Source organism: Tachysurus vachellii, chromosome 24, assembly GCF_030014155.1.
Source record: "Tachysurus vachellii isolate PV-2020 chromosome 24, HZAU_Pvac_v1, whole genome shotgun sequence".
NCBI classification, from domain to species: Eukaryota; Metazoa; Chordata; class Actinopteri; order Siluriformes; family Bagridae; genus Tachysurus; species Tachysurus vachellii.
In genome coordinates, this window is record NC_083483.1 from 15,377,307 (window position 1) to 15,388,844 (window position 11,538).

At 35.4% G+C, this 11,538-nt stretch overlaps 2 protein-coding genes across 4 annotated transcripts; both read right to left on the bottom strand.

The window, feature by feature from the left end:
- Positions 1-52: 52 nt before the first annotated feature.
- On the bottom strand, positions 53-4,191 carry si:ch211-286b5.5 (uncharacterized protein LOC100003596 homolog). The gene is made up of 3 exons (XM_060860589.1): positions 4,010-4,191; positions 2,194-2,320; positions 53-1,674 (listed from the first exon to the last, which is right to left on the bottom strand). The coding sequence occupies exons 1-2, from the start codon at positions 4,100-4,102 to the stop codon at positions 2,195-2,197; spliced, it is 219 nt and encodes a 72-aa protein (XP_060716572.1). The 5' UTR covers positions 4,103-4,191; the 3' UTR covers positions 53-1,674; position 2,194.
- Positions 4,192-6,157: 1,966 nt separating this feature from the next.
- LOC132839505 (GTPase IMAP family member 7-like) lies at positions 6,158-10,397 on the bottom strand. 3 transcript variants are annotated; one of them, XM_060860519.1, is made up of 6 exons: positions 10,339-10,397; positions 10,077-10,149; positions 9,018-9,137; positions 7,665-7,932; positions 7,415-7,496; positions 6,158-7,287 (listed from the first exon to the last, which is right to left on the bottom strand). In XM_060860519.1, exons 2-6 carry the CDS (start codon positions 10,112-10,114, stop codon positions 6,437-6,439), a joined length of 1,359 nt encoding a protein of 452 aa, XP_060716502.1. In that variant the 5' UTR covers positions 10,115-10,149; positions 10,339-10,397; the 3' UTR covers positions 6,158-6,436. The 3 variants fall into 3 exon arrangements, with proteins under 3 accessions (XP_060716502.1, XP_060716503.1, XP_060716504.1); XM_060860520.1 differs by having other exon boundaries at positions 10,326-10,393; XM_060860521.1 differs by having other exon boundaries at positions 10,349-10,362.
- Positions 10,398-11,538: the final 1,141 nt, after the last annotated feature.

The following is an 11,538-nucleotide window of genomic DNA, read 5'->3' on the forward strand; positions in this document are numbered from 1 at the left end:
TTAATCACCAGGTAAATTACAGAACATTAAAAAAAAAAAGGTCGCACACAGATGACAGGTAAAGTGTGTAGATTTACTGAAAAATTTACAATGACACTGTAAGGCACGCAGATTGTAGAGTCTCACTAAATACAAACAAACAATAATTAAGAAAAGCTAAGGTTCAGTGATGAATGGATTAGAGTTTCCTTTCCATACTTTACTGAAAGTGAAAATACAAACTATATTAGAAAGAAAAAAAATTCACCCAAAACACAGAAACACCAAGAAGACTGATTTTATGCTGCAGTGTTAAAGTCTCTGTAGTGTTATAAATCTTTCTACCTAACGATTAGTAATTATGCAGCTTGCATATCCAGAAAGAGAGAGTGTGTATGTACGTGTGTGTGTGTGTAAAAAACACAGCACATATATAGTGTCATAATCTGTACGTGTGATCAGGAATGTGTTTGGATTTAGGGTTTAATGATCAAGAGCAAAACACGTGTGGAGAATAATACTAATATGAGTCAGTAGACCAAAACTCCAATATTTTTGATGTAAATCAATTGCTAATAAATTTGTAAAGAATCACTTTGGAAAATCTGCACCCTGGTGTTAGAAACCTCTAATAACGTCTAACAACCACTCAACATTTATCTAAATACCTTCCATTTGTCTTCGTCTCAATGCTAGAAGGTGAAATTTATGAAAAAGGTGGAAAAGCTTCCACAAGGCAGGTTGCTGCGCCTCATACAACGAAGAAGCCAATACTAATGTGCTCGTTCCTAACACTCTGAAAAACAATGTTCTTCCTCTCGTGTTCTCCAGATGAGTTAGGATTCCAAATGTCGATTTACTGGTAGCTCTTTCATACATTATTAAACACTGAGTCTTAATGTTTCTAGATTTAAGCTTCTGTTTGTGTAGTGTGTTTAAGGTAGACGTGATGGTCAAGTGATTACGGTGCCATCAGTCAGTGGTCTAAACACTGGAACATCTAATAACAGCTGAAACATTTATAGTACATTATAGTAATGTTCTTCAGTGGACAATCAGAAACCCATTATAAAGCTGATGACTTTATAATTTCACGCACCTGACAGAAAGACTGATATCAGCACTGTAACACTACAGTATCAGGACAAGCGTTACGTTACCCCAGACAGAGCATGTTTTGTTAACAGTTTAATCACCTGACACAGATTTATAAAATAATGCAGAACTTTGTTTCTCCAAGCAAAATGAACATTAAACTTCAGAGCTACCTGAAGTCTTGCAACTACAGTACGTAAAGAGAGTCTATAAGTGTGTGGAAGGATTCTGTCTTAATATACAAGTGAGAAGTGGCAACATTAACTCCCAAAAAAAAACCAATCCTGCTCTGAATGATCCACTTCAGCATTTTAAATCCCAAACACCAAGGTCTCTTTTTTCATAACTTTTCTCCCATGTTTAAAAGTAGTAGTTAATTATTTTTAATCAGTTATCTATAGTCTCTAAAGCACTGAGAAGGCAGGAAGTGGGCCGTTCGTTCAGGACCCCATATTTAGTGTAAATATGATACTGCAATTTAGGGATCATGCACAGTGTAGGAGCAAGACATCCAGCAAGAAGAGCTGTGTGTGTGTGTGTGTGTGTGTGTGTGTGTGTGTGTGCGCGTTGCTCCATGGAGTCTTCTTGGATGACCATCACCTGTGCCAGAGCAAGAAAAAAAATTAGTGTATGTAATAAAGCAAAAAAACTTAACATTTGATTAGATAATTTCATGTGATCTGAAATTTCCCCCAAATAAAATGTCTATAAAGTTCACTTTACCCTTCAGTTATTTAAATGATGTTTGGTATCTTTGCACTTAAAGGCAGACATGTACGCTGACAGTCGTTAGTTTTCCACGTTCACAAGCAACAAGCAGTAAAACAGTGGTTATATTTAAACTCAGATGTCACAGTATTATGTTAATCAGGTGCGAAACATTAACGTGACAAATGAAACCGAACTGCCTTGGTTGATTCCTCAGACCAGTCTTACAGGAGTATTTTGTCATGTACAACCTCTTATTAATTGTTTACAGACCTCACTTTGCTCCTATAATCTGAAAACGATGAAAGCGTGAAGGCAGGAACGTAACTAAAATCATGTAAAGTAGTGATACATATTACTGCTACTGTTTCTCATTACAATCCACATCGTGCACTGCAGGAGACCGAGTACCTCAGAGCAGGCCACATGATTTGGGAGGGCGAAAGGGGTTATCGCCGGATGGGACACCCATCAGCAGAGGGTCTTTATGAGCGTTCTGGAGGCAGAAATTCTTCAGATCTGTAGCTGCCTGGGAGACCTGATCAAACAACAGGGTTAACATTAAGCACAACGAGTCCTTGGAAAAATACAAACGCAAAGCTTCATTATAACAATCAATCAGTCAGTCACTCATTCAATCAGTCACTCATTCAATCAGTCACTCATTCAGTCAGTCACTCATTCAATCAGTCACTCATTCAATCAGTCACTCATTCAGTCAGTCACTCATTCAGTCAGTCACTCATTCAGTCAGTCACTCAGTCACTCAGTCAGTCAGTCACTCACTCAGTCAGTCAGTCAGTCAGTCATTCATTCAATCAGTCAGTCAGTCACTCAATCAGTCAGTCACTCAATCAGTCAGTCACTCAATCAGTCAGTCACTCAATCAGTCAGTCACTCAATCAATCAGTCAGTCAGTCAGTCACTCAATCAGTCAGTCAGTCAGTCAGTCACTCAATCAGTCAGTCAGTCAGTCAGTCACTCAGTCAGTCAGTCACTCAGTCAGTCACTCAATCAGTCAGTCACTCAATCAGTCAGTCACTCAATCAGTCAGTCAGGCAGTCACTCAATCAGTCAGTCAGTCAGTCAGTCAGTCACTCAGTTACTTCATTTATCATCAAGTAATATGACATCCACATAATCCACATCAAGTGTTCATCCACATAACTGCCAAATATACATTTCACACGTTAGGTCTATAAGACTATACACACACTGTCCACTTTATTAGTAACACCTGTACATCCATACAGTTCTCATCAGCCAATCACGTGGCAGAAGCACAATGCACACAATCGTGCAGATACATGAGCTTCAGTTAAGGTTCACATCAATGCTAGGATTGTTTTAATGGCCACTTTAGTGTAAACTCGTGTGGAAATCCCAGTTCCCACCAACATGACGACACAGTTCAAGTCACAGATCAGACTTTTTCTTTGTTCTGGTGTCTGATGTGAACATTAACTGATTTTCTTTTGCATTGTTTCACTGCCACATGATTGGCTGTTCCTATTAAAGTAGACAGAAGGACAATACGTGTACATTGTGTTTATACACCTTCACGAGTCAATAATAATAGAATGAATGAACTGGTTTGACTTAAAACAGAGTAAAAACATTTAATAATAATAATAATAATAATAATAATAAAAAAATGTCCTAACTTTTTCTTAAAACGAATCATATTTATGATTTTTTGAGTTTTTAAACTAAAAAACTTTAAATAAAAAAATTAAAAATACGAGTCTCAGAATACCAGAAGATATAAAATAAAGCTTTTATCGGGTGAATTTATTGTGTATTATTCTTTATTTATTGTGTATGTGGATTTTTTCAGTTGAAAAAGTAAACAAGAAGTTAAGCTAACTAGCAGCTAAGCTAACGTTAGCCCTTTCTCCAAGTTTATGAGACAATTGGCTGTAAAAGTGTACTGAAATATAAATATTATATATATATATAATATTTTTTAAAAAAGCCTCACATATACAGACTCCAACACTTCAACTAATCAATCAGTTATTTTATATCTGAATTTATTTTAAACTCCTCAGTTAGCAACTAGTGTCACTCCTTTGGGTAAGTCCCAAATCAGCCTATATTATACTCGTAGTGCCCTACGTATCGAGCGGAAGACACCACACCCAGTGCTCATGTGCAGGCAGGACGAAGTGATTTCGGATTCACCCCAAAACTTCCACTCGGTTATAAAGGTTTGTTCAGGACTTACATGGATTCGGCGGACACTGGCTTCGAGCCGCAGCTGTTTCACAGCCTTGTGAGCGACGGCCAGGCTCGTACTGGTGGCGTTGTTGTTCGACATGACGACCAAGTTACAGATTCGCGACTTAAAATATTTAAAACGCCCAAGAAACAGGAAGCGCTCGATATTTGCTCAGCGCCCGCCTACTAAACAAGGTTGCCAGGCAATCTGTGAACTCCTACCTACTTCAAAAGGTTGCCAGATATCCGCTACAACATGGCAACCCTGTGAAATCAGAATCAGAATCAGGTTTACTTTTCCAAGTGTGTTTACACACACAAGGAATTTGGTTTCAGCTGTTTGTGACTTTCAAAAGTACAGACATAAATAACACTATACTATACAAGACAAGACAGACATAAATAACACTATACTATACAAGACAAGACAGACATAAATAACACTATACTATACAAGACAAGACAGACATAAATAACACTATACTATACAAGACAAGACAGACATAAATAACACTATACTATATAAGACAAGACAATACAGATATAAATAACACTATACTATACTATACAAGACAATACAGACATAAATAACACTATACTATACAAGACAAGACAAGACAGACATAAATAACACTATACTATACAAGACAAGACAAGACAAGACAGACATAAATAACACTATACTATACAAGACAAGACAGACATAAATAACACTATACTATACAAGACAAGACAGACATAAATAACACTATACTATACAAGACAAGACAATACAGACATAAATAACACTATACTATACAAGACAAGACAGACATAAATAACACTATACTATACAAGACAAGACAGACATAAATAACACTATACTATACAAGACAAGACAGACATAAATAACACTATACTATATAAGACAAGACAATACAGACATAAATAACACTATACTATACAAGACAAGACAGACATAAATAACACTATACTATACAAGACAAGACAATACAGACATAAATAACACTATACTATACAAGACAAGACAGACATAAATAACACTATACTATACAAGACAAGACAAGACAGACATAAATAACACTATACTATACAAGACAAGACAGACATAAATAACACTATACTATACAAGACAAGACAGACATAAATAACACTATACTATATAAGACAAGACAAGACAGACATAAATAACACTATACTATACAAGACAGGATAATACATACTATACAAGACAATACAGACAATGTGATACAGTATAGACGGTATGAGTATTAAATATGAATACAGAATATATGACAGGTCAGTTATGTACATAAAGTGTGAGTGAGTACTTGGTAGTGCAAATAACAATATTGTGTAATTTTATGCTTTTTGAACAATATACAGCATCAGTAGTGTGTGTAATGTATACGGATGATGTGATGACTGACAGTTCTGATAATGCGGCACTTATAATAAGAAGCAGTGAATATAATTATGGTGAGTTGTTAATCAGGGTGATTGTCTGGGGAAAGAAACTGTTCCTGTGTCTGGCAGTTTTAGTAAGCAGAGTTCTGTAGCGCCTGAGAGAAGGTAGGAGCTGAAAGACATTGTGTCCAGGATGTGAAGGGTCAGTAGTGATTTTTCCTGCCCGGTTTCTGGTTCTTGTATCGTACTGGGCAGAGGAGCACCAATTATTTAATCCCCTTATTATAGAAATAAGTACAAAAGTTTTCACCCTCTGTAACTTCTGTGTGAACCAAGTGAAAATCTACCTGTATTATGCCTTTTTCCCACTCATTCTTATCCACCATCAGTCAGTTTTATTCTTGTTATAGGGTCTAATCCCAGGACAAGTGCCTTTTTCCATTTGACCTTGTGCCCTTGAAGACATTTAATATGTTACAGCATTTGGCAGACATGTGTATAGGTGGCTAGAGTATTTATCTGAGATCTTAATTAATAACTGATTTCAACCCTAAGACTTCAGAAGATTTCTCCATCACGTACCTTTCATGAAAAGGTGCTTTTTTAACTAAGAAAAAAGTGTTAGCTCTTAGTAGTGTAAAATGAAATTTAAGTGAAATTAAAATTTCATGGTCATGCCACAATGTTCTCGAACAGTGACAGTGGTTCAGTATTCTTGAAGCATTAAAAAAAATTAAGACACAGATGATTAATTAAAAGTTTTCATTTTAATGAATGAACAAAAAAATGAAAATACATTCACAACACATCCTAACACTACAACACGACATTTTGTGTACTCCAGATCATTATTATCATTTGTATAACCTTTGTAAGTAAGATAATATGTAAAGTATTTGAAAAAAAAAAATACTTAGAAAATGGGTAAGTTTAACCTCAATTTGCTGTTAGTTTTAAAGATAACACAAACTGTTATTTTAAGCCCTGGCCTGATTAGCTGTGAAAATCCCCCAATGCTTCGACTAGTTTACTTCATTCTGCAAAACACAATGATCAATATTAGAGCGAGGAAGCCAGTTGAGACCTTAAACCAGAAAGATGTCTGATATGCATCTTCTAACTCTGCCTTCAGATTTTTGATCTCATACTGCTCGTCTCTCAGATTCATTGCCATCTCATTTATCTTCCTTCTCTCCTCCATTTGCATTCCTTCTTTCAAAGCTTTCCTCTTTAATTCCTCTTCCTGTCTGATTGCCATCTCTTTGCTCTTAAAGTTACTATGCTCTTTTGTGTAAAAGTAACCCATGTTCAAGTGTAGCAATACATTGATCTTTTCTAACAACTCTGTGACTTGTGTGCGGTTACTTTTATCATAGTTGTTAAAAACATGATATCTACCTTTGCAGGTATCTACAAGATTCCGCAGCTCATAACTATTACTGATAAAGTTTTCCACTGGCTTTTTTTCCAGCAGATCTCCACCAGTGAACAGAATAAAGGTGAAATTCAGAGCTTCTTCTCCAAAGGTCTCCTGAATCCACTTCACAGCATTGTTCTCCTCCACCGTGAATCTTCCCAGCCTGATCACCAACAGGAAGACATGAGGTTTGGGAGAAAACATGGAGATACAATCATGTGCATGATTGGCCTTTCGGTTCGATATTAGCCATGTGTCCAAGACACCAGGAGTGTCAATTATGGTGATGTTTTTTCCATCCAGGAGTTTGTTCTTCACCTTACAGATTGTGGTCACAGATGCAGGAGATGCCTCGACTCTGAAGGCTTCTTCACGCAGGATGGTGTTTCCTGATGCACTCTTTCCTGCTCCAGTTTTCCCCACTAACATCAGTCGAAGCTCAGGATGATTCACTTCATGTCCTATAAAGCAGATAGATACAAAACCAAGCAAATAATATGGATAATACTGTGGTCTACAGCGTAATCTATAACTTTAGTGGGAATATTGGATTTGAAATTTGGTAGCTGTAGTTTGATCAGCATTTACCTTCAAAATGAAAATATAATCCAATACCCAGTGGAACCAGAACCAGAATGGAGATCAGCCAAATGAAAGAATGAATGTTCTTCTACAGAATAGGCAGATAAATGTTTTTAGACATTGATATTTTACAAACCAGTACTTTAAGAGGCAGTTATGTTTAGGCAGGTATATGTAGTAAGCACATTCTGATCTATAACATAGTGAGACAGTACGATGTGAGATGTAAAAATGGTTTCCATAAAATGATAATAACCTTTAATTTCCTGTTCGTATGATTTGCCTCTTGTAACCTTTCCTCAAGTCTTTTGCTCTCCTCGTCCTTTTTAGTCAACTGTGAAGTCACTTCCTTTAACTGTCCCTTAAGTATATTGCTCTCCTCGTCCATTTCAATCAACTGTGTTTTCAGTTCCTCTAACATTTCCTTAAGTCTGGTGTTGATTTCTTTCATTTCCTTTAACTTGTAATACATGTTTTTCTTCTCCTGTCCTTCTTCTTTCTTTTGTATCTTCTTTTCTTTTTCTCTGTTGGAAATTGATAACTAGTTACTTGTAATGTCACTTTTAAAATACATCATCCTGTTTAAACATGGCAAAACAATGAACGGCTCGGTACGCAACGATTGTTGATACTTCACACTGAAGACCGGCGTGACTGCTGTTTTAAATCCCTGTAAATCCCATAGATTTTCAGTATAAAACTCATTCTTTTTCATGTTTTGTGATTTTCCTTCAGTGCCTATTGTGTGATCCCTGTTTCAAATCTCTGCCTTCCATCTTCTGCACTTTTTTGCACATTGTACAAGGCTTTATTTGATCCTGTGACTGACAGAAGCCTACAATATAATTTATTATGGGTGTCAGAACAACCCCAGCCACTCAGCCGAGGGGGCGTTCCAAGGAATACTCACTTCTGTGTTCCTTCCAGGTATTTAAGTGGCATGCACTATACACATCATGTGAAGTATTGTCACACTGTGCGTACCAAGCCTTTGTTTAGCCAAGCATTTTAATAAAGCTGTTTAACGTCCTGCACATGAATTCCCGTACTCCTTCATTACAAACGGCTTTTAAACACTTAAATGTGAATATATTATTAGAATAATATAATTATGATTGTTGTATGAAATATGTTCTTTGCATTTAGAACATATGTACATAACCTTTTTTAATTAATTGTAGTTAGTAGAAAATTACTGTACAGGCTAGTACAGTGATCTGATGTGCAAATCTAAGTTATTTTTTTTTCCAATCCTGGTAATCTGTACCTTTAATATTCCAAAGACTACCTTGAATAACATTAGCATGGCACACCAAGACCAACTCTAACACCAACCATCCAAGGGAACTCCTAAACCTAAACATATGGTTCAACATTTATTTTTGAACCAAACTTATAAGGAGAGATGATATGGTTGCAGTTTTACAAAATAAAATGTATTGTGTAGAGTTTAGTGGAAAAGCTAGAATAGATCAGAAGGTCAAGTAAATAGGAAATGTCTTGAGATTGATACCACAGATAAATGCACTGTATAATACAACATAAGTAGAGTTTTAGAGTAGTATTCAGAGATGTGTACCATTCTTCTGTTCCCTAGCAATAGTCTTACTGTGAACTGCTGGAATGATCTGGTTCTTCTTTATTAAAACTGGAATTCATGTCCATAGATGCATCTGTCTCCATGTTCACGAAAGATGTCACTAAATCTCTGGGAAGTTCCTGTATGTCACTGTCAGACACACACACACACACACACACACACACACACACACACACACACACACACACACACACACAGATTTCCATGATAGTATGTCCTTTTTATCCTCCAGGCTCAATTATTTTGATATAAGTATTGATTTGAGGATCAGTTATGTTAAGATTCTACAGTAAAGTTAATTTATTAATATTGTGAGCACAGAGAAAGTCACTGTGATCTGATGGGTTTGATGGTCTACTAAGCTGAAATGTCCCATTTATTTCAGCAATAATTGAAATATTTTGGTGTCAGAGATTTCCTCTGTCTCTTAATACCTTTTAAAAATGTATTTAAAAGCGAATATTTAAATTTGCAACAACAATACAATTTCTTAACTGATGTTATTAGTAAATTTATTTTTATTTAATCTAATGCTTTCGTTTAACATGAAAGATTTCTCCCATTTTTTTATTGTAACAGTGTAAAAATGTTTAGCATAGGTACTGTAAATGTGTTATATGTATGTTCATTGCTAATGAGTTTATTTCTAACTTAAGACACCGTTCTGTAGCAGGAAGATTATTAAAAGAAATAATCTTCCTGAAATTTCACTTCCTGAAATCTGAAAGCTTTTCAGGAAGTGCAGTTTCCCACTTTTCTTTTCTTTTCTTTTCCTTTCCTTTCCTTTCCTTTCTTTTCTTTTCTTTTCTTTTCTCACATCTTTTCAAATGCATTTTTGAAATAATTCCGAATCTGTTGTATTCCAAAATGACTAAAACGACACATTAGAATTTCATTTAGAAATCACATTTAAAACAAATGTCTTCCAAATAGTGTGTTTATGAAAACGAAAGTAACTTTTCTACAGTGAAAGAGACGCGACTCCAAACTGCTACATAACACACTATAAATAATACTAGTTTAAATAGCATTCTTAATATATAAACCTATATAGTGGTAGATTATTACCTGTTATAAAGCGATTCTCCTTTTCTGTTCAGCTCCATTGTTAGTAGCCGTTATAGTTGTCTAGTGTCAACTTCTAACACAATAAACACAAGCCAGGTATAAATCAGCAGTAATTTATTTTTCTAACAATTCATATTTTTAAATATTATTATTCGACATATTGAGGTAGAGCAATACATATTATTAGCATATAAAAAAATAATATATTAAAAAAGTTCATATTGTTTATGAACGCAGTAAATGGATGACCTGAAAACCCTACAGTTATTTACAGCTTTCTCTCCTTGGTCTGATGTGACAGTAACGTGAAAGTCATTTTCTATATTAATTCAGTTGCGCTTTCTGATTGGCTGCTTGGGGCTGTCAGTCATATAGACACTCAGAATAAAGTAGGAAGTGAGAGCAACGTGTTTCCTAGTGAGATGATATAAATTCAGTGTATAACTAGAAAACAAAGACTGCTCTGGATATAAAATCCAATGCGATCGACTTTTATATTTTCATACCTACTTCCATTTCTCTTTTGATTCAGTTCCTGTTTTCAGTTTGTTTTGCAAGGTTTGGCAACTTCAGTTGTTTAGTATTATGTTTTAAATGGAGGAAGGTGTTAGATTGCTTAAGGCCTTAAACTTTTACATTATTTTTGTAATCAGTAATCAAATCACTTAACGTTTTATTTTATTTTACAGAATTTGTTTAAAGAAAGCCCTTTTTCTTTTAAACCCATTAAATGCCAACAGATAATTTTAAAGCAGCGGTTCTTAACCTGTTTTGTGAACGTGACGCACATTTGAATTGCGAAACCTTGCAACTTTCACTTTCTACAATCAGCAGTTAATTATGCCACCAGTAGGGGGCGCCAGTATGCGAGTATTTCAAAGTAAACGTTTTCCTGCGATCCCGAAGTACAATAAAACTTTTTGGAACAAAAAAAAAAAATCGTACAGTTACATTCAGTGCTGGTGTCTGTGAAAGTGTGCAGTGGAAGCTCTGTCGTCATGATGGTGGTCTACTGCTCAGGAGGTCACAAGTTCAAATCCCAGCACTACCACCAAGTGCTACCACTGCTGTGCCCTTGAGCAAACTGCTCACTTGTTTAAATGAGGCAAAAGTCTGCCAAAAGTCATGAATTTAAGTGAACATATCATTTAAGTTTGATTACATTATGAAAGTTTATTATGGTTACATAAGGAAGCTCATAATACTCAAATCTCTGATGAGCACAGAAAAATACAAACTTCAAAATGTGTAGAATATAAACTGAATTTCATATTTCACCAACATGATTTTTTTTACAGCATACACAATGTTATCATTTTCATGGTTTAAAAAAAATCAGTAATTATATACATGAACAAAAAACCCACATTGGTTCAGTTTGTCTCATTTGTTTTGGATATTTTTTATTTTTTTGTAAAAAACAATATTGTCACGTGTCCTGTTTTGTAGCAGAACCAATGTC